General features: G+C 41.6%; 1 protein-coding gene across 6 annotated transcripts; it reads right to left on the bottom strand.

Annotated features, from left to right (window-relative positions):
- Positions 1-1,139: 1,139 nt before the first annotated feature.
- nt5c2a (5'-nucleotidase, cytosolic IIa) lies at positions 1,140-23,061 on the bottom strand. Of its 6 annotated transcripts, none has more exons than XM_029127203.3 (20): positions 22,426-23,061; positions 21,201-21,233; positions 20,979-21,127; positions 19,157-19,195; positions 9,391-9,464; positions 7,438-7,555; positions 7,253-7,348; positions 6,231-6,322; positions 5,530-5,587; positions 5,352-5,445; positions 5,227-5,280; positions 4,948-5,031; positions 4,819-4,860; positions 4,619-4,726; positions 4,474-4,540; positions 4,085-4,255; positions 3,679-3,730; positions 3,146-3,206; positions 2,685-2,861; positions 1,140-2,610 (listed from the first exon to the last, which is right to left on the bottom strand). In XM_029127203.3, the coding sequence occupies exons 3-20, from the start codon at positions 21,077-21,079 to the stop codon at positions 2,380-2,382; spliced, it is 1,719 nt and encodes a 572-aa protein (XP_028983036.1). In that variant the 5' UTR covers positions 21,080-21,127; positions 21,201-21,233; positions 22,426-23,061; the 3' UTR covers positions 1,140-2,379. The 6 variants fall into 6 exon arrangements, with proteins under 6 accessions (XP_028983036.1, XP_028983034.1, XP_028983038.1 ...); XM_029127201.3 differs by having other exon boundaries at positions 20,979-21,112; positions 22,426-23,060; XM_029127205.3 differs by lacking the exon at positions 21,201-21,233 and having other exon boundaries at positions 20,979-21,112.
- Between the last annotated feature and the right edge of the window lie 682 nt (positions 23,062-23,743).

The following is a 23,743-nucleotide window of genomic DNA, read 5'->3' as shown; positions in this document are numbered from 1 at the left end:
TTCTGTATGGTGTTACCCAGTTTGTTTACGTCAGCTTCCCTGGGCCCCTTGTGCTTCAGCATTAGGCCTGTGGCCTGGTCCCCCCATACGCACTGTGTATGAGTGTTTTCATTTGATGTCAATTGTCATTATAAAAAGATGTTTAATATAAGCTATAAGCACAAATGAAGGAGCTTGTTATCTGTTTATTAATGAGTAATTGTAAGCAATAGATTTTTTTTGGCTGCATCATGAGCTCAGAGTTGCTGAAGAGCAAGGGGAAAAACTTATCTGCGGTGTGAAGGCGAAACATCTGCTTGACCCTGACAGCGTCCTTGAGGCTGTGCTGCTGAGCCTCCTTTCATAATGTCGCCCATGTTCCAAAAAGCAATATGCAGAGTTTTCAGTTGCCTCAGAGCTGGACACAAAGGGTTTCACTGATACTGCATGCAGCATGTTTTCAGTGTCCGACACCAAAAGGCCATACAGCTAAACATTAAGAGCCTCTGTAAGACCGGGCCATGTCAGCAGTTTGATTAAACCTCAAGTGAAAATGCTCTTCCTCTTCAACTGCACGTGATTCGTATCAAAGTCTGCAGATCTCCAAGGACAAAGATTCAGGGTCTTCAGCTTTTTGTAGAGATATGCCAGGAGAAATATCCCTCTACTCTTCATGCTACACTGTCCAAAGCAATCAACGAGACAACAATAATATACATCTGAACAAAGGGAAGACAGAATATGGCTCTAGGTATTACAGATTCCTGAACACCTTAGACCCCCTCTGACGAGTCTTTGCTGTTGTGCTGTGGGTGTCCCACAGTTTAGGGCTGTGCTGTCGGCCTTGCACCAGTTGTGCCAGTTATATGGAGAGGGCAACATTTTGTCCTTGATAGGATAGGATAGAATGCAACTTTATTAATCCCTCAATGGAGAATATTTGGGTTATCAGTAGCAATTGACAGGACAAAAAGAAAAGTAAATGACAACAGTAATAACTGTAAATACATATACTAAGTAATACTTGTATACACAATAATATATACACAGTAAACAGTAAGAGATTGTGCAAGAAATTGATATTATCAGTTGTATGAAGATCGATTTTAACCACACATTGTTTCACTGCTTTCAAAGCATTCGACAAATCAGAACTCAGCTACAGTTTTGCATCAGAACATTTATTGCACAGGTCAGAGACTACACTGAACTTTGTTGTTGGATTAATATTACACTGTATAGTAGCTTTAAAAGTAGCTGACAGTAGTGACTGTCATCAAAGCAGACGTGGAGTCTATTGGACCTGGTAAGACCTCCGACATCAGCAGTACAGTAACTTGATCTTGTATTGCTCTCATGCTAAAATAAAACACAACCAGGTTACATACAGCAGGAAAAAAACAACCCAAAACCATTCTCACGAGTGCAGATATAGATAGAGATAATGACTGAATGTCTACGCATCAGGGGTCAATATAAAGCAACATATATACAATAAAAAACAACCCATCAGCACTGAAGTATTGCAGTATCTGTGATGACGTTTATACAGTGACAGGCCACACCTGTGGAGGAGCATCACATCCACATACACACGAGTCAACTAAGACACTCAACATTAAGATCACTCTCCTTACTGATATTAAATATTTTAAGCTCAAATCACGAGTAGTTACATTTTCAATGATAATGTAAAAAAAGGTGTTATTTTGATTAAACTCCAGATTGTGACAGTATGCTGATTACAAAGAAAATCCTGCTCATAAACGAGACTCCATATGTCCTCTTTATTGTTACCTGCTGGTTTTAGTAAGGCCAGTTGAGAGGTGCGAGCCATGACAGGACTTCATGTGCATTAGTGGTATCGTCTTCACAGTTGAATCACGGTTCTAGGTGCATTCAAGACATTCGCATATGCGCCAGTTACACCTGAATAACTGACTATTCATCAGTTTTAATTTAAAACAACTAAGAAAATCCAACTGTTTCATTTTATTCTATTGGGTTTTGTTTTAAGAGAAGTGACGAGGAGCTAAAATACCTCAACACATGTTTGGACCAACGCTGCATGCTACCAGTAGTCTATGAAAGTGGTCGACTGATAACACAAGAATGTACAGCCCAAAAATGATGTTTTAGGGGGAAGTAAAGTGACAGACACTAATGATCCCTTCTTGGCCTGTGCAGCAGCGATAAGCACCAGGCACGAGACACTTTACAGGACAAGTGAGTAGGTCAAAGCAGGCAGCACATTGTTCTAATTGTGTGTAGCGCTCAATGTCTCACTGCTAAAAGACGTGAATCTGTAATCACTTACTTGATGACAATTCATGTGTGAACAGGTGTAGTTACTGGAGCAGGGTTGTCAGGCAGTCTGCGTGATTACTTGAAATGGAGTATCTACTCCTCGTCCTCCTCTTCATCATCGTCCGCATCATGGCAATGCGTGATCTCCTGTGGCGTCTGGGGGAAGAAATGTGGGGGCTGGATCTCACTGATAGAACGAGTCAGCTGGTGCCTCTTGCACTCCATCTCCCTGAAGTCGACATCGTGGCGATTCCTCGTAGCTAGCGGAGACTCTGTGTCAATGAGGCTCATGTGAGTGTGCTCCACCGTCGACTCGTGAGGCATCTGGAACAAAGAATGTGGGGCTAATTGTCTCCATGTCCTACACATGGACGCTGTTGGAGCTGAATGAGTCTCACCAGCACGTGTGCAGCTCTGAACAGGTAGCTGAAGGGGTAATAGAGCAGGTTGATGAAGGAGGCCGCGTACAGGTCAGCGTAGCGCATCACTTGGGAGGCGAAGAGAGTCTGACGGGAGCCACTACGGAACAGACTTCCCATCATGCCATAGCACATGTCCATGTCATGGGTCACCTTCTGCAGAGGACAGAGATAAGAGTCTGATAAGGTGGTGGCCCTATGGGAAAGGCCCTTTTGCTAGTAATATCATAAATCCAAGAATGGGTCACCTTTACTGTATATTATTGGTCTTATATACTGAACTTGACCAGTGACCACCAATGCTTGACTCCAAATGTTTCTATCATAAGAATAGAGTGAAGTACAGTCATCTTGACCTTTGACCATCGTCAGTTTATCTGACTAAGCGCCAAGCTGACTTTCACATAACTGCGAATGCTGAGTGTCACAGGAGCAGGTACCTTTATCCTTCTCTGCAGGGAGCTGATGTCTGGCCTCTCATTGCTGCTGCTGTCCAGATGCCTGAGGATACAACACATGCTAGAGGTTGCTGATCTTCACACCACTTTAACTGAACACATTTAGTTGTTAGGTCTTCGTGGTATTAGTTCTCTGTTCCTTTGTTACCTTCCTGGTGAAGGAGGGTGGAACCCGCTTATATGCTGAATCATTGTTTACTGTAAACTGACACGTTATTGGTTTTGTTTGTTCAATTTAGATGTGTAATTAGTGATTGACTTTTTTGTCTTCATCGACCTGGTCAATATCTTAGCTCCTCTGTATAGTTCAGCAGGTCAGTTCTTTGAGTCCAGTCCTTTTACCTTTCCAGTCCTTTTTTATCGGCCAAGCAGTTGTTCAGTATCCTTACAAATTATATTTGTCCTTTTGGGTAAATAAAACTCTTGACTTGACTTGTTGCTTTCTTGTCCCACACCTCAGTCCTTTGAAAAATACATGATAAATACTCAACCATCCTCAAGAAAAAGTAACTGACTTGTAAAGTTCTGCCAAAAAGCAGTCCAGAGACTGGAGTTCCTCAAATATGGCTGAAAAACAGAAGTGGGTCATCACATTAGAATATTACATCACAGTTCTGAGGAGTTTAGAACCACATACAGTGAGAACTGTGTATAAGAATTACAGGTGTGACTGAAATTTATGACTCGCTCATACTTCTCATACACTAATGTGCCTGAATGTGGACAGTGGTTGATAGTGTTCGTGTCCAGCCGTACACAAAAACACAAACAATATGTATCATCATGTCTGGGACACTACTGACATTTGCTGCGTCAGAGTATTAATATGTGAAATGCTCCAGACTTGAAATGTGTTGCTTTGCTGGTTCAGTTTCCAGATGAGAAACATTCCACCTCTAACGTCCCTTTGTCCAGACTCACAGCTTTTATCGGTCCACACATGCAGCTCCTGGGCCAGTTCAGGAATCACCAGAAATGTCCTCCAGCCTTGGCGCTTCTTCGATTTCAGAATGTCACCAAAAATGTGGTCCCCAATGTAGATGATATCTTTTCCTTTAGCTCCCAGCAAGTCACACACAATGTCTGAAGAACCTGAGCAATTGACATATTGAGAGCTTGTAACACATATACAGTAGTACTTATGTGAACCTTTAAAATTAAGCGGTTTGTATTTATTGTATTGCAAGATGTGTGTAAGTGTATGAAAAGCACAATCTGTCACAAGTGAGCAACATGTTTATTCCAGAGTAATCTGGAACAACACTATAGAATAATAGAACAATTCTTAGAGCAAATCAATAGTCATTTACCTCCGGAATAAACAATACCGTATTGGAGAGGTCCAGTATAGGTCCCGATCTTCAGACGACCTGTGGTCTGAAAGAAGGCAAAACTAGAAATAAATGTGCCCGGGGAAAGCAACAGTGTGGCTCACTGACACTGGACTGGACTCACAGTGTCGACCTGCCGCAGCACTGTTCCCTCTCCAAAGAAGACAGGCTTCCGCGCATCCACCAGGATCAGGTCAAAGTAGGACTGCCAGGGCCGGTGCGGTGAGCCCGGCTGAAATGCACACAATGAAAGCGCATCAACCGACAGCGCGTTCCCTCTCTGAGCGATCAGCTCACTCATCATTATTAAGCAATTAGTGTCACCTTCGGCCCGTGAGGAAAGTCAAACAGGTAGGTCATAATTTTCTGCGGGAAAGAGGAGTTGAAGATAGCAGTCACATGTGCTGAATGTGGTCACAGGAACAACACAACACATACACACTGTCAACTCACCTCTGTGTACTTATAGTCACTGTTGGTGGCCAGAAACACTTTAACTACTTCATTCATGCGACTGAGGAGGAGAGGAAGCTTCGGCTGAAGGCAGAACACAACAAACATCAACAAACAGCAAACCTGAACTAAAATGCCTTTTTATTATCATGGAGTAAACAGCTCTGCCCATTTGTTCAGTGTTCACGTGTGAATTTACATTTTTTTAAAGCACCTGTAGGGTTTACACTGTAAAACAGGCCAAGTTTATTCCTGGGTCTTCTCAGTTCAGGTACTTACATCCTTCACCACATACTTCTCAAGGTTTTCAACTGTTTTCTCTTTTAAGGATCCCTGTGAAAAGGGTGGAGGGAGGTTAACAACGCATGAACAGGAGCTGTTTGTAAGAAGACAAGCCATTGTACCTTGAAATGAACCCAGTCCACAGCGTCACGGACGTCCTGAAACATGCTTTTGTAGGACATAAACAGGTCCCCGTCCTTGAAGCCCGTTTCATAACTACAAAGAGAATCCACATTACCAATCATTAACAAGCCCCTCATCCAGAAGCGCCTACAGTGAGTAACAGTGAGGGTGCGTTACCTTGAGTATCTGGAACAGTTACTGAAGAAATCAACAAGGCATGCGAACAGGTAGGTTTCTGGGAAAAACCACAGTGAGACAGTGGAAGAGAGCAATCGCATGAAATCCACACTGGGAGACACTGCTGAGGCCCAAAAACAAACTAAACCCCTCACATTTAAGGCCTGCTCACAATGGAGGATGAGGCCAGATAACACAAGAGGGACCTGAACGCACAGACTTACAGTAATTTATACAAAAGACCAGAAATACAGACAACACAAAACAACGGTTGCAGATGAACAGGGACCGACAGATAGACTGACAAAAACACGACAAACTGACAGAGGGAACTATAACAACAGAAGCAGCATAACAAAGGCAGTGACGACACAACTGACTGACAGAGTAACAGAGCATTAACCCACACGAGTGTGATAAAGAAGCAAGACTTAAACACTGCATATGTTGATGAACGAGATTGAAAAAAAAACAGGGAGTGACTTCACACCAACGAGAGAGGACTGAATAACACAAGCCTTCACAGCCTGGACCTACTCTGACTACTGAATCAGATGCAGTGTTTTTTATGTGCTTTGTGTTTGAATTGTCCTGACAACTTTAACTGTGTTCACTGTGTTCTGACTTGCCAGAAACACAGATACTACCTTACATTTAGGACTCTTTGCCTGTTGCACAGTTAGATGAAGGTTTTGTATTACCAGGAAGGTTGAAGAGTGTGTTGAGGATGTAGAACCGGTCTGTGTCTCCACGCTGAATGAACTTGTTGGGATACATCTCTCTGATATCAGGTCTGTAAGGAGTAGCACAGACATAAACAAAGCAGCTTGTATGCCTTTCTTTCTCCTTTCACTTTTCTTTTTTGCTATTATGAGTTTGACTTTTGTAATTTTGAGTTGTATTGCCTATCTGAACCTCTGCTGAACATAGGGGAGAAACGATTCACTGGACTCACAGTTTCATACCCTCATGTCAATAGCACAGTTGTTTCTTCTTTCTTCTCAGGCATGTGAAGTAAAACAAATATTTGCAAAATGAGGTTTTTACCCTTTCCCTCTTTTATGTGTCAGTGTTCTGTGTCCACTTCCTGTTTTATCATCATAGTTCCGCTTTCCAGTCCCATCCTGTTCACGCTAACTTTACTTCCGGTTGTCATTACACGCACCTGTCTTGCATCTACCATTACTTACCAGCACATTAACCACCACCTGTTACCACAGTTATCCGCCAGATCGTTGAATCCATGACTTCACGTTCCAGCAGTTTTCTTGTTCAGATTATCCCGTTGCCGACCCAGTTCCGTATCTCTGACCACCGCTTCTCGTCTGATCCCGATATTGTAAATCCCTGACTCTGTTGCTGAACCCTGCCTGTTACTGGACCTGTCTAAGCCTGTCGATTCTAACTCGGAAATCTGAGCCGTTTGGTATTGACCTACGCCTGTTACCGGACCCGATTACGCCTGTTCCCTCTGTGCTGTAAACCCATGCTTACCCGTGTATGACCTGGACTGTCTGTGATCTCGATTCCTGTATTAAAAACCCACTTAACCGTACCATCTGTCTGCTGCCTCATCGTTGTGCATGTGGGTCCGATCTCTGCCAAATCCTGACATTATGTAGTTGCATATTTTGAATTGCATATTTTGAATAACACCTGCAAAGCCAAGGGCATGTACAAATGGGATGTCACCTAGTGAACTATGAAGACAGCTCAGCCTCACCCTCTCAGGAAGTTGAAGCCATGTGCACACACCAGAATGTTCCCATAGGCATCCACCTTGAGCAGGTTGCCATACATTGTGTCAAACACTAGACCTCTAGTAGAAGACAAAAAAACAAAATTAAAGAAGAAGAAGTGTTTGTCAGTGTTTGATTCTGTCAAAGAGGAGGACTTCGGTGAACCAGCCTGGTGGGGAAGGTGGGGTCGTAGACAAAGTTGAGCAGCTCTTCTGGATATCCAATGGACACCAGGCGCTCCACTGTCAGATCAAATCCCAGTGACTCGTACTCGGGAGATTTATACACTGCACAGACAGATTCACAAAATCCAAATCACCCAAATAAAAGAAGTGCCATAAAGAAAAGCTCCATGTAGAGACATTACAGGTAATAAATATATCAGTGCAACTGGTTTGTTTGATTGCAGGGATTTTTGAACATACAGGTGGTAGTCATAAGAAAAGCATCAAAACAGTTAATTTATTTCACTAGTTCCATTAAAAGGTGAAGCTTGTATATTGTATTTATTTGTTACACACAGACCAATATATATTTTAAATGTTTATTTCTTTAATTGTGATGATTATAACTCACAACTAATGAAAACCCCAAATTTAGTATCTCAGATAATTGGAATTGTGTGAAAAGGCTTAGTATTGAAAAAAACCTGATGACACGCTCCAGTCAGCTATTCAAAGGAAAACTTTTACTTCTCCACTTCGATTTTCAATGAGGGCGTCTTACCGGGGACGGTAAGACGCCCTCATTGAAAATGGTTTGCCGTTTGCCATCGAAATGGTTTGCCGTGGGCTCAAGAACTACTTCTAGTGCTTCCTGGTTTCCAGCAACGGTCAGGCTGAGAGGGGGTGGAGCCAGGCAGCTGGAGCGCAACTGCTCTGTCCACCATTGTTTTTCCTCACATACGTGTACAGCACTAATATTCAGTGGCCAAATGTCCTGCTGTAGATTACTTAGAAAACAGCGGGGTTGAGCACTGAGTAAGAAATATCTTCGACCATTTATTGTTTTAGCTTGCACTGTGAAGTTTGAGCACAGTTACGAGCGGCAGCTTCTCGTGTTTTGTACTGTTGGAAGTAGCGCTAGCTTATGCTGCTAACGTTAGCCTGTGTATTAGCTTGGCTAGCAGCAACCCTAATGCTTGGACCTCCAGTCTCCAGACCTCAACGTCATAGAGAACCTTTGACGAGAGTGGAAAGTTTGTGTTACCCAGCGACAGCCCCAAAAGATCAGGGCTCTAGAGGAGATCTGCATGGAGGAATGGGCCAAAATACCAGCTACAGTGTGTGAAAACTTGAAGACTACAGAAAACGTTTGACCTTTGTCTTTTATAACAATGGGTATATAACAAAGTATTGCGATGAACCTATTGACCAAATACTTATTTTCCATCATAATGTTCTGGATATTATGGAGACTACGTCTCTCGGCTGGCCTGGGAACGTCTTGGGGTCTCAACGGAAGAGCTGGAGGAAGTGTCCAGGGAGAAGGAAGTCTGGAACTCTCTACTCAAGCTGCTGCCCCCGCGACCTGGCCCCGGATAAGCGGATGAAAATGGATGGATGGATGGATGGATGTTCTGGGTATTTTCTTTTTTTAACGTCTCTCATAGCTCAGGTGTACCTATTATAAAAGCTTCATAATAGGTAAAGGCTTACAGGCTTCTCTCATCTTTTTAAGTGGGACATGCACAATTGGTGGTTGGCTAAATACCCCCCCCACACACACACACACACTTTATTGAGTGCTGTACATGCTCATACTTTTCATGTTCATACTTTTCAGTTGACCAAGACTTCTAAAAACCTTTTTTTTGTATTGGTATTGGTAATATTCTAACTTTCTGAGATACTGAATTTGGAGTTTTCATTAGTTGTCAGTTATAATCACCACAATTAAAAAAATAAACATTTGAAATATATCAGTCTGCGAGTAATAAATGAATATGATACAACTTTCCCTTTTTGAATGCAATTTGTGAAATAAATCAACATATTGATGATTCTAATTATACGACCAGCACCTATGCTGGGTCACAGCATACAAAGAGTGGGTCAAGAATGGGTCACAGTGAGTCACGGCATAGGAGCACCAAATAAACACCACGGCCGTTATCACTAACCTGCCAGAGTGTAATCCATATCAAAACCAAAACACTTGATCTTCTCCATTGCCAAGCTTCGGTTGACAAACACTCTGGAGAGCAAGAACAGTGGTGAGTTTTCTGATGCTCAGAAAGAGCAATCGGCTCGGTTTACAACTGAGCTCACAGTACAACACTGATAAAAACATACACAAACAATATCAGTGTGAAACCAAAAAGATACATGAGACAAAAAGAAGGTTTGCCCATCATCCAAAATATGCCAGTAAAGTGGAGGCAAGACGGTTTACGGTTGCTTCTGAAACAGGCTGCCCAACCTGCACTGTAGACATCTTTACATAAAAGCTGAAATAATTATCTCTTTTTTTGATATTGAACAAGAATGGCAGCAAACACCAAACTGCTGCTACCGCAAACGTTTTGTCACGGATAAATGCTGAAGTTGAAGTTAAACTTCTTATACTGGTAAAGCTGGATGCACCAGTGTTAAGTTAGCAACTCATCAGTTCTCCAATCATTTCTGTTCACTGACAAATGTTTTCATCAACTCACAGCTGACACACTATGTCTCTGTAGTCATTAAAGATAAAGTCCATGCGAGGAAAAAATTAACGGGGGACTATAATTTTATATGTTATTATGACTATTAGTATTATACATTTATATAGTATTATATAAGACTACTCTAGTGATCCAAGATTCACATTCCACAGCGGCCTACTAAAGTATCCATTACTGCTTAGGTGTTTTATCATGATGTCAATAGGAAAACAGATCTCATCAAAGTGACAAAAAAAAAGGTCAAAATATTAAAAGATCAACTCATGTAGTAGAAGTTGTTTCCTCTTCTAATACTTACTAAGACAAGATGATTGTTTAGTCTGACAAACTAAAGCCAACCTTTGTGGCCATCAAGCGAAATGCTATGTTTGGCATACACCACTCCCGCCTTGTCATAACAAACACCACCCGTACTGTAAAGCTAAGTTGTGGATGTTTTCTATCACCGGACCTGAGAGGTAAGTAAGAGTATGTTGCTGAAGAAAAGCCTGACACAATCTATAAGAAAAATATGTTTGTATGAAACACACAATAGAGAGACAACTTTGCATCAAATTAAATTTTGACAGCTCTAGGTCAAATGTCGATTGCACCTTCACCCGTCACCTTTTACCATTCTATGTCAAAGGTCACCTGCACCTTCACCCTGACCTCTAATGTCACAGCTTGCCCTCCAATTTCAAGTGTCAGCAATGTCAAAGGCCCGCCGTGTAAAAGATCACCTACCCCTTCACCTGTCTCCTTTCACCATTCAAAATTAGAGACAGCCGCTCTGTGTCAAAGGGTACCTGCTCCTTCACTGGGGCCTGCCCCTTCTCAGGTTAGAGATTACTCCTCTGTGTAAAAGCGATGCTGCTTGCGCACTCCTCTCACCCTGTTCAGTCATAGTGCTGCTTTTTAGTCTGTACATCGCTGTCAGTGCAGGCATTTTCCTCAAGAGCAAGGACCCCGACAGCAGCAGCCGACCCAGGCCCAGCAAACACAAGTGCAAATTGGCTACAACGCCTTCCTGAACAAATCGCATTCTTAGATCCGGTTGGTCAGTTATTAGATAATATAGGTTGAATAACATTCAAGTCTGCGATGTTTTGACGATAGAAAAAATACTTTTTCTTTTCTAAAAAGACGCCGAGATTCATTAGCACCATTGACCAATCACAACCTCGACAGTGAGCATGACTATTATAAAACATTAATATCTCGTCTTTTATTTTGCATGCCTATTGTAATATGTGAATCCTTCCACAGTATCTGACGCTGTGCTCCTGGAGAGCATTTGGGAGCAATCATCAAACCCCAAAGAGGCTTGCAGGCCAGCGAGAGCCATGCCGGAGCTGGGGCAGAAGCTTTATCAGCAGACGTACGTGGAACCATTGACGCCAGAGAGTGGTGCCGGAAGTAGAGCAGAGAGTCCCAGAAGAAGAGGACCGGACCTCCAAAGCGTCATCAGAAGACTCGCGTAGACCCTTCGCCGAGGGTCTTCCTCGTTGGAGTCCTTGTCCCTATCCTCTGGTAAGTTTCTTTTTAAAGGTCCCTGCACATGCAAAATCCAATTTTTGGACATTTTGGCACATTTAAATGACTCCCTGGTTCATGTTAACACACTTCTGGAGTGTTAAAAGTACACTCTCTACTTATTTGACATTTTGCTACTTTATCCACTCCGATCTAAGACGATCGGTTTCAAATTTACCCAATAGTCTACGTCTACAGTTTTAGACCACTCACAGAAGCAGCTCTTTCTTGTAAATGGACCGGTGCCAGCCATACCCAAACGTAAGTACATGCGCTAGTGCGTTGTCAGCACAGTGTTAGTGGCTATCATTAGCTAATCCTAACATGGCGCTAGCAGCTAAAATGGGACCTCAGGTGAATGACCACAGAAGCAAAGGTATGTACATTTAACAGCAGTATGATAATTTGTTGGCCAATAGGCAGTTTAATGTGACAGAGATTTTGGATTTCACATTTCAGTAGTAGAAGTATTCATAATCTGATCTATATTATTGTCTACATATTTACTTTGTATGCAGTTGGTCAACTTATTTTGATATTTAATCTTTTAATGGGCTAGTTACCTGCAACAACTTGAGATACACACAGACATATTACTGTGAAATGTAGGAAGAAACAAACAAAATAACTACATTTCTATTAGTTATATATTAGCACTTAATATATCATACACATTACTCAAATCAATACAAATATTTCAATATGTATTTAGAACCAAACCTAGGTTTGTAAACCAGAGTTCCCAGGTAAGTTATGCTGTGATTAATCTGTAAATTGTAAAAGGTTCTAAAATTATTTATGAATTTCTGAGATACTGATTTATTCCATGCATGTGTAATTGTCTGATATACTGTATATTAAATGTGTTCTGTAATGAATACACATTCAATCATACTGGCTCCAGTCCTGGATCATCAACCATACATGACAGTAGGTTTGGCAACTGGTTCAGGCGTCTTGAGGTAAGGTTTATCAAAATTGTAATATCAAATAACATGTAAAGATATTAAAAGTATTAAACATGTGCAATATCTTGACAGCAACAGCTGCTGTCAGACCATGCATCGGTAGGCATTCACTGTCTCCAAATTGACACACACGCACCTAATTACAGACAAATATGGCAAAATATAAGCTGCAGCTAAAGACCCCATTATGGAGAAAATATTTTGACGCAGCACGACTAAGAAGAATTCAAAGTGTAAAAATGACTTTATATTAGTTTATCAAGCTATGCTCCCAAATAAGCTATAGTTGTGTTATGAATATGCTGTTGTATTAATTCAGGCTGCTTATTGGCAACTATTAGTATTAGCGTTAGCAGGCGCTAATCAAGTTGCATATTATAAAAATCAATAAATTGAAAGAAATTTTAAATTGCCATTGAGACATACCTTACATCAGTAAAAGATTGACCACTTCCTCCCATTTGACTTCAGAGTCAGATTCTGGATCAAACATATGGTTGAACTCCACTACGAGGACGAGCTAGCCAGTTTCGCTGTTACGGTGGATTCAGTGACCGTGACTTTTGATCCCCTTGGCGGATCACGGCTATGCGCTTATTTATTTTTTTAAACTTTGGCGCTCTTTGGAATGTAACTAACTGGTCCCTATATTCATTCCGATTCTGAGCGTCGTAAACGGAGGAGAAGGTGAAGGGACAGAGAAAGCGGAGACTTTTGCATCAATGTGGCGTTCCAGCTACACCAAATTGAGCAAACAGTCGCCCGCATCGTCTGGGGCGTAATTCAGCAGGGTCGTTACATTGTGTGAACAGCTCAAAGCGCTGTTGTAATATGAATGATATGCTCGAATGTTGTTCCACTGATTATTAAATAACAAGATGTCTGATGAAAACTCTCATCTCAATGATTTACAAGCACTCAAGGCTGAATTAGAATTATTGCAGATCAGATTTGGTGGTGGGAGACGGAAGCATGTCTCTGGTCTACTCCCTGGGTTGTAACAATGATTTTTCACGTGAGGGTGATGAGTATGTTTCTGATTTCGATCAATTAAAACACAATGTAAACAGTTTAATTGAGAGGTTGCAAAACCCTAGCCCGGGTGCAAGCTCGTACCCACACAGAGACAATGAACCCCTTTCAGAGGTGGGCCCTGCGCACAGAGACAATGAGCCCACTGTGGGTAAAAGACTGGTGGAGAAAAACCTAGCCTGTGAAATTGTTCAAAAAAAGCGGAGGTTCATTTACATCATGACATCATGATGTTTTGCAATCAATCTAGCTCATCTGCTCTATCCAGAAATCACAGATGGCAAGGCCAACAGGAGAGGGCGAGAGCTTCAGAGACAGGCTGCCTTAAAAGACCAGACCCCAGTGTGTTTCACAGATGTGGAGAAATTTGAAGACCTCTTTCGGCATAATATTGTAATCTTTTATAGAACAGATTTGGCGCAGCTGAACACGTTTCACATGGCAAAGCAGCAGCCTGGTGAGCCCTTATGACTAGGAGTCCCAATGTTTTTGTTTCCTCGAAGGACTTCCCAAAGGTAGGTCAAGAGACTGACACACTTTAGCCAAAATGAACGGCTTCTATCGTTCCGTAAACAGGCCTGCCACCCCCACGGCGAGGGGGCGTTGACCCTGTGTTTTCTGTCACATGCTGTGCTGTGGTCAGCTAGCTTAGTTGGTAGAGTGATGGTCTCAGCAAGCAAAGGTCTGCGGGTCCATCCCCCTGTCTCAGCTCTTATTGGAGGTTGTTGCCAAAGCAGTTGATTTTTGTGCTGCTTGTCAATCTGATAAACCAGGGACTTTTTTGCTTTTATGTCACTTTTTTCCCACAGTGAAACATACAATAGAATTAAAGATAAAGCCAATACTCTTGAGTGGCTGAGTGGCAAAAGAACATGACTCTGATGTAGAAATTTCTGGTTCAAAACCTGACTTGAACTAGTCTAGTCAACAAGGTTCAGAAGAAGGATTTGCAAGACCGTAATTATAAAGATATTATAATTTATATTGAAATCAAACTGCTATTGTTTTATTTGTACACATTCAGCTTTGCAACTTTTTCTTTGCAGATCTGATCAACTATACATTCAACTCATCAGGTAGTTTTAGTAATCTTTCAACTGATTAATAATTAATTAGAATATTTTACAGTATAATAAAAACCCACACTCCCTCTCTCAAAATATTTTCACAATAAAAGCAATCTAATTGCTTATTAGCAAGTTTTATGATTTTGAATGGATAATTAATTAGTGACACTGTTTTAACTTTACCAGTTAAGCACACACATCTTTCAAAGCATAAGTCAAAATCATTAGCTTTTGTAGAAAATCTTTCAACTGCTTCAGCTTTTTCTTCATCCACCACTTATACCCCGTGGCTCAATGGTATAAGTACTTGACTCGGGAGTAGGAGATCTGGTTTTAATACCTATTGGAGGCATGTTTATGCATTCAGTTCTTATAATAACTACATTGATTTCCATCACATAAATTGAGTTATATATTTAACACATCGGCAACCTTCAGGTATATTAAAAAGGGGGTCATCTGTGAATAGTCATTCACGCTGTTTTACACTTTAGCAATTAAACACACACATCTTTCACAAATTTAGATCCTCAGCTTTATATAGCAATATTTCTGCTTTCAAAGGGTTTATTATGACTTTATTATATGCCTTTTTTGCAGTTTAGTAATTAGGCACACACTTCCTTCATATCCTTTCAAAAGAAAAGCACCAATCCAAATCTTTACCTTCAATAGCACTATTCTTTGCTTCTGACTGGTTAATTCTAAATAATTATTGAGACTGTTTTACTGTTTAGCAAATACTTGCAGATGCTTTCTCCAAAGTGCTAACTTAAGTTAATTCAAAATTCTACTACTTCCTCTGTCGCTACTTTCATCTATATTGAATATGTCCACAACTTTTAGATGAACTGAAAACTATTTAATATTAAAGTTAGCTGTTTTGAGAGATTAAGGTATAGTATAGTCAGTATAACTACCCTTGTCTTAACTTAACTAACCCCACCCCCTACCCCACTCTGTCCTCACCTACAGGTATCATTGGACTCCGAGCTTTGTGTCGTTGATGGGCAGCTGCGGATCCAACCATCCTGCCTGTGTCCAGTCTCTTGTCCAACCATCCTGCCTGTGTCCAGTCTCTGGTCCAACCGTCCTGCCTGTGTCCAGTCCCTGGTCCAACCATCCTGCCTGTGTCCAGTCCCTGGTCCAACCATCCTGCCTGTGCTCTGTTTTGCGTGTTGTTGTTGCTGTGCTTTTCTCTCTCTCTCTCCCCCCTCACCCCAACCGGTCGAGGCAGATGGCCGCCCACATTCAGCCTGGTTCTGCTGGAGGTTTCTTCCTCGTTAGAGAGGGAGTTTTTTCTTTCCACTGTGGCTGTCAATTAATTAAAGGCTTGCTGTATGTGGGATTTGTTGGGTTTAGTTGTGTAAGGTCTTAAACCTTACCTTGTAAAGTGCCTTGAGATAACTTTGTTGTGATTTGCCGCTATATAAATAAAATTGAATTGAATCAAATCAAGAAAACCTTTACACACTTTTTTCATTTTCAGTAGTGTTTTATCTTCAGCAAATGTTTTTCAAGTTTTCTCAATTTGAAATTCAACTACTCCAGCTTCTTTTGCAAATATTCAGCTCTGTTTAAACAACTTAAAATTCTCTTTAGGTACATTCATCTATACTTTACATGCTATTTTCAGCTATGTTTTAAATGTTTCAGCTACTTTCAGCAATTCATCAGTAATACATTCAGCATGGAAGCATTCATTCTAGTTGTAGGAGCCGTACACATTCTGAAATACCTCTAAAGCATTTTCAGACGTCACACAGATGTTCGTGTTTTTTCATCAGCGTCTTAAATAGCTTGTTGCAAAATTCTTTTCCCTGGTCTGTCTTAATCGATTTAGGAGTTCAGTGCTTGCCAAGAACGGACTCAAAGCGTCTGTCACCTCTTTTGTGCCCCTTTTTTTAAAGAATACATCAATAACCATCAGCAGAAATTTATAACCCTCGTATGACGCTAGGGCCTGCATGTCAAAGAGATTGGCTTGAAATTGATTCAGACACACTGGACACAAACACCCAGTTTCTAAGAAAACAGATCCTTACAGGTTTATGCGCGTGTACGCGTCTTGTTTTACTGAAAGCAGTGATGCGATACACACTTATTTTCTTGCCAGAGTCCTGCTCTATGACCCTGTGTAAAGAAGTCACTCCGCCGTAACTGCCCGGATGAGATGGGTTATAATAACCTGCTTCATCAAGTTTTCCAGTTTAGGAGGCATCTCTCCTGACCAAAAAACCCTTCTCTGAATACAAAACCTTTTTACTTTATTAAATATTATATATTTTCATTCATTCACTTCAGCAAGTTCACATTTTTTTTAATAATAAATGGTGTAGTTACATTATAAAAAATATACAAAACGAATAAATGCATACAAATGTGATTACAATACATGTGATGGGGGTTGAGTACACAAAATTATTAATGCATCTAGAATGGATACATACAATGATTAATTCAACTAGAATGAGTACACAAAACAAATAAATGAAAGTAGAATGATCTACAAACTATTATCACTAAAGTGCCCCTCCCAAAAATCACACCCCCTGAAGGTCTTGTCGTTGTTGCAATAGAGCCTCCCACCACTTCATCTTGTATATCCCCCGAAACCTTTCCAACATTCTTTAAATCTTTTGGGCTCAGCAACAAACTCAAGCAACCTTATCGCAGCAACGGTGAAGCTGCTGGTCAAAACCCGCTTCTTCAGAGCCTCATAATGTCTCCCCAGAAAGTACGTGGGGATCCCAAATAGGTGTGCTGCAACTGGCTGGGATGCGAAGTCTGGCAGCCATTGCAGAGAACCTTATGGTAATCGTAAATTACAATGTACAGGACCGACAAAGGCCTTCAAAATGTCCAGAAACAACCATTACATGGGCCCGTCCAGCTCGTCCCTGCATGCCGCTTCCTCCTCTGTGATGGATTGGAGGCCTTCCTTCAGTAGCGAGATGATTGATCAGGGGGCTGCCGCTTTCTCCTACTCCTTGTTGTCGAACACGCTGTGTCTGTCAGACCCCAGATCCAGCGAGGGCCTCTCGCTGATCCATGTCAATGTCAAGGCAGCGTCGTCATCGTCATCATTGCCGTTGTAGCAGGCACTATCCACAGATTGTGTTGGGGAGGGCAGAGGCATGAGTTAGTGCGGAGAAGCCATGTCTGCTTGCTTGCTTGATGAGAGCCTGAGTCATAGTCCTCTATTTATCCCCCGGAGAAGAGAGGGGCGAGGTGCTCATTCAAAACAGAAAAGCAATCTAAGCCCCCCCATTTATCGAATAATTCCAACCACTCTCAGCATGACATGCTGATGACCTGCTGGATTCTGCTGTGTTGACGCCATCTGTTTATGCCTCCAGGCTCATGTATGCTTACTCTAGTGGTTGGTGGAGGAGTCTCTATTTCTCCAGACAAACTTGAGTATTTAAGGCTTAGGTTCCTCCATGTCGAATATACCCATAATCGCTCTATCCCTGCTCCTCCTCATTCTGGCCATCTTTCCTCTTCTTGTCAACCGGCTCATCTTCCTCATCTGATTTCTCCTCGTCCGTTCTTTCAAAGAGCTCTCTCATATCCAGCTATGATGCCGCTTAGAACGCTCCAATCATTCGTTATGACAGGCATCGTTATGGTGTGGGGGAAAACACTTTGCGTTCTTTGAGCTGATAAAGATACAGCTTCCCCGTGGTATAGTGAAATACATAAACGCAAGAGGCAGATTTATGCTTAAACTCGTTCTGGAAAGATATTGCTCTCTGCATGCGGCACAATGGCAGCTTTGTCTTAGGAGCCCTACGCTGATGCTGAGTCTCCACCGCAACCCCCACGTTCACACTGCTGATGATACTGTCAGAGTCCTCTACTGTAGGAGAACCAGCCATTTTTTTTTCTCCCATATACGATGGTCTCCGATCACCCAAAAACCCTCATAGCCACGTCTTTATAAAGCCATACATGCGAGGAGGCGGAGGGTAACGGGTGTATCACATAATTGGTGTAATCTGATGATCACACCACCCTTTGCCATGGACGTGCAGTCTATAACTTGAGAGGGTGAAGGGGCAGTTCACCTTTAATGTACCACCTGCACCTTTGACGCTGCAGAACTTTGACATTTAGGGTTAGAGTGCAGGTGACCCTTGACATTGCTGAGACTCGACATTGGCGGGTGCAGGTGACCTTTGACCTAGAGCTGTCAAAATTTTATGTCATGGAAAGTCGTCTCTCCATTTATTTATGTGTTATGAACCCAACCATTTAAAATGCTCATTGTTCTGGAGTTGTTGAGCTGAATACCTTCATAGGCACTGTTCATCTCCACAGAATCACTGCCAACCAGCGACTCACACAGAGAACAGATAAATACACATTTACAACACCACACTGCACCTTTAACATGGCTGAGATTCAGTGTGAACATAATCTGTCTCTGACTGCACACTTGAGTTGAAATGTGGATTCCCAGTAACAGATGGGTAATAAAGGAAAGTTAAAAAAATGCACGAGAAGGATTTCACACCAAATTTGTCACGACAAATAGGATGCCTCAACAGCGAGGCTGCCAACTCACAACCACAGTCTGCATGGATGGCGCATCCATGCAAACTGTGGACATCAAAACTAATGGGAAGCATGGCATACCTCATTGCAGGGTGGTTTTGAGACGAATCCCTTGGAAAGCTTTGTAATGGAGAATACACATTAATATACTGTACCACTGAAATAATGCTGCTATTCCTACCACTGTAGTTCTGCAGCCCTCAAAGATGGAAAAGAACAGAAAGTAATAGCAACATTAGGCAGCAAACAAACCCCCGGCAGACTGATTGGGACAGAACTGGAGACGTATAACTATGTCCCACCACGAGAGATGGAGCAGCACAAATACAGAGTGAAGAAGACAGTGTATGACGTAGAGCTGAAAACAGAGGAGCTCAGCGCGTGAAGGCAGCCTCCAGCAGTCCACAGACTGTAGCAACTTGGAAGGAGCAACTGCTGAGAGTGATACTGTTAGGGAAATTGTTAGTTCCCTTTGTAAATCTTAAACAAAGCAGACACAATCAGTTGAGACCTTCATCAGGATTTTACTTGCAAGGAGTGAGCAGTTTACAGCAAAGGCAACTTCCTCTCACTGAAGAGAAGACAGGGATTCAGCTCATAATATGTATTGCATTCTGGGAGGTGCATAGTCACACAGTACGTGGGAAATATTTCCTGCACAAAGCAAGCATTGGGCACATCAGATAAGGATGCTACACACCGGTACTCCCTATTTTTTGCAGAGCAGAAGGGAGAAAACTTCAAGGCTATAGCACAGCTAACGAGGCTTCAGCAAAATATGTTTCAATGATTAAATGCAGTATTTTTCCAACAGATACTGTGACTAAGTCCTATGAGGCCATGACATGAGCAGTATTTTAATTCCTACAATGGGCAAAAAAGCATTGTGTCCAGTTCACTGCAGCCACGGCAACTGTGTGACTGCTGCAAGACTGCAGCAGTTACTGTGCAATTATTGTTAAAAAAGATAATGTTGTAACGTCAACATGTTAAAACTGCTATTTCTGTAGTTTTTTTTTCTTTGGGGCCTCATGCTTTCAGATTGGTGATTGCCATAAACATTACAAGCCAGGGAATAAGTTTTACATTATGCATATCACAAGTAATGAATACTTCTCACAAGATCTGCAGACATTTACTGTGTAGTTTCTTTCTACAAATTTCTTCATATGCAGGTGAAGGAGATACCCTCAAATGCACTAACCTTGCTTTTCAGCTGTGAAGTATCCCTTTAAGTTTGTGTGCATTGGTTTTGTTGATCATTGACTGTTAAAGTTGATTAGATTAATTAATTTAACTTTGTTAATTAATAATGAAAGAACAAAGCTAGAGGAACAAAGGGCAAAATCTGTTTATTGTACATGGATGGGATTTAATTTGCTTTGGTCAAACGAATCAAGACCCGGTGCCTTTGGTCTAGGAAAGGGAATCTGTATTAGCCACTCCCACAAAGGGAGAGAATGTGAACCCATGGAACCCAGAACAATGGTGAACCCTTTAATCAGACTAATCAGGCTAAAACAGAAAACTAAAATGTGACAGGAGGACAGGATAGAAAGCAAAATTTGCCTCTGAGATTTCCAGTTTGGGTCGGAAAGAGTTAGAGTGATGTTCAAACACAGCTACTGTACCACAGTGACCATGCAAGGGACTCATCTATTGATAATCTGAAATGACTGAAATGACTTTTAGATTTTGCTACAGATGAAATGTCTTCTTACGCCATGGATCTAACAATCCAGATAAATTAAAACAACTTTTATTGGCACTTGATTTAGAAGGACTTGGAAGGAAGTGTTTTTTTCATAATTTTTCCTCTTTAAGATTAAGTACAATTTTAAGGAAACATGAAACTAAAAGTTAGCAACTTGCTAATTTGAAACAACTTTGCATGTACATGTACCTGTGGTGCGCTTCACGTCGATACTTCTTCATGGTCACGCCGTCCATGTTGGTTGGAAGCTCGGCATAGTTCTGCAGACGGTCACTCCATGAAGTTGTCATCTTAAACAACTTGCACTGCGTGGGAGGCTAGAGCTGAACACACAGAGGCTATCAGGGTATGCTACTGTAGAGGTATATATTACAATAAGGCATGATGTTTATTAATATGGTATACAATTACCAGATAAAGTCCAGATGAACACACAGTGCTGTGCTAAAATTTTACAGAAAGAGATTTTATCAGTCAGAAAGGTTTTACCAGCAAAAAAGTGAATTTGTTTGCTCTGGTGTCCTCAGTCCCAGAACTGAATGTTCCATCGTGCAGTTACTGATCCGCCGACCTTCCAACCTTGCTCTGCTGCCTGAGTTCTATCACCTGTTCATTTTTGTGTTCACTGTAACTTCAACACATCAAGGAAGCTGGTGTCTCATTTTGATCCTGGTTCTGTTCAAGAGGAGGTTTCTTCCTCTCCACTGCTACCTTATGCTGCTTAAGTGGGATTTGTTTCCATATACATTATATAATTACACATTGTAACACTATCAAGTACCTTGAGACGACAAATGTTGTGAGTTGCTTTACTAGTAAACTGAATTGAAATGATCATCTAATCTATATAAATTCTCAATGTCTGTAATGAACTTGGTGAAATAAGACCAAGATGGCCAAGTCAGGTTTCAGGTGTGATATTAAGTTACCTCCAGATATAAACGTAGGACGAAACTCATTCTAGATGTCAACAGTCCCGTCTATTTATTTTACTGCAAATATTTTATAGTCAGATATTCTGCTTTACAATATGATACATATTTACATACATACATAAACACACAAAATACGTTTGGACACATCTTACTGTTACACACCACTGGTTCTAAGACTTCCTACATGCTGCAGCCTGCATCATAACACACTTCCTCAAAACGCAGCTAGTGAACAAACCTTCATCTACTGCCTTTGAGACACTAAACTCTAACCATGAAATCCACAGTGAACCATAAAATAGACAGTGATCAAAACATACTGAGAAAAAAACGGCCCAAGGGAAACAAGAAGACTAGCTTTATGCTGCAAAACTAGACTAGACTAAAGGTAGCGGTGATCCACTTCCTGTGAAGAAAACATGACTTCACACTTTGTCGTAAACATTTTCCTGTCAGAGGTGGAAACGGCTCCACACAGATGCAAATGTTGCCCATACAGAACGTCAAAGCCGCACCTGCCAGGCTGCAGCAGCCGCCTGCAGCTGCACAGCACGTGCTCCCACTGCTCAACGTCACATTAGTGAACATGGCGGCTGTGGGCGGCTCTCTGCTGAGACGCAACCCATGATATATATGTATACATATATATATACTGTATATACACACACATACCGTCAACAGACATACAGCACACTACTCACCATTAGGTCCCCGTTCACTAGTGCCAGAGTTCACATACAGCGCATGCGCACCCTGCTGTGGCTTCTCGTTCTCTATTTAATTTTTGCACTGTGTTACTTTATCGCCTTCTGCCGGACCTCCTTCACGAGTCTTCATCTCAGAAACCACAACAAAAACCGATTAACCAAAAACAAAAGCAAAGAACATGCTGTTGATTAACCTCAAAAGGCTGGAAAAGTAACTGCTACAAATAAAAAGTGTTAATTGGGGAAAAGACAGTTACACAGTCAGCATTTAAGGGAGGAAGCCTCGTCAATAGAGAGATGGTTAGATGTTCACCAGGGCACCTTCCGAATCACGAGGAACCTCTGCAACGCCAGCGCGTCGTCTGCACGCGACCTAAAGTCTTCAGTTTTACAAGGCGTAATCTGACGCGCTGACGCACCCGTGCTCGTGTAGGAGATGCAGAAGTAGCTAAATAAGTCTGTTAGGATCTTTAGTCAATAACGTGTAGAATGTTGAACGTCTGCGTCCAGTCTTTGGAGTGTGGTTTGCTAAGCTTCGCTTTGAAATCACAAGTATTATCGAGGTGAAGTTGATTTGACGTTAGACATTGGACCGAAAGTACCTCCAGACAAGCGGTCCGTGTTTAAACAAGCCGTCCGTTCGCTACGCGAACACAGAACGAGACGCTCCGTAAATGAAGTCGTTGACTTAGGGACCGTCGATAAATTATTCGGCTTTTCAAGAAATTAATAATTTAATAGCGTCCAAACCATAGGACCTACTCGTTCAAAACCTGTTCCAACATGTGTGTCTACATGTCCTTCCCAAGGCACAACAATTCTTTTGAGGATATAGTCATATTTCTTCTGTGTTTCAGTCTTAGTATTAATGTAATATTTTAATACCGTCCAAACAATCTGGCCTACTGGTTTAAACCCTGCTCCAAAATGTGTGTCTACATCTCTTCATTAGGGCACAACCAATCTTATTCACTGCCTTCTTCAGAGGAGCCACTGTGTCTAACATTGTACGTAGAGAAGCTGTAAAATCATCTACAGTACAAGACAGTCAACCTGTTCATAAGATTAAGATGACTGTTCTCCTTTGCGTAGCTACAAGATAATGAGGCAAAAGATGATGGAATCATCTGCTTGAATTTGGCAACAGTGTTGTTAGATAAACATCTGCTTTAGTAAGATTTCTTTCCAGCTGCTATTAATCATTAAAGTCAACTTTAATGATTAATAACTTGACTTTGTGCATAATGCCAGACCAGACCACTTTCTCCTTGTTCTATAGGACGTGTGCTATTAGCCCACAAAGACCTGCTGA

Source organism: Betta splendens, chromosome 15, assembly GCF_900634795.4.
Source record: "Betta splendens chromosome 15, fBetSpl5.4, whole genome shotgun sequence".
Lineage (NCBI taxonomy): Eukaryota > Metazoa > Chordata > Actinopteri > Anabantiformes > Osphronemidae > Betta > Betta splendens.
This window is presented reverse-complemented; position numbering and strand designations above follow the sequence as displayed.

What these genes read in the sequence shown, in the direction of transcription:
- nt5c2a (XM_029127203.3), bottom strand. Translation starts at nt 21,079, where the DNA reads ATGACAACTTCATGGAGTGACCGTCTGCAGAACTATGCCGAGCTTCCA. An exon ending in GACCCCACCTTCCCCACCAG is followed by an intron (nt 7,349 to 7,437) that starts GCTGGTTCACCG and finishes GTCTTCTACTAG; the next exon opens with AGGTCTAGTGTTTGACACAA. An exon ending in AGAAGTATGTGGTGAAGGAT is followed by an intron (nt 5,032 to 5,226) that starts GTAAGTACCTGA and finishes TTCTGCCTTCAG; the next exon opens with CCGAAGCTTCCTCTCCTCCT.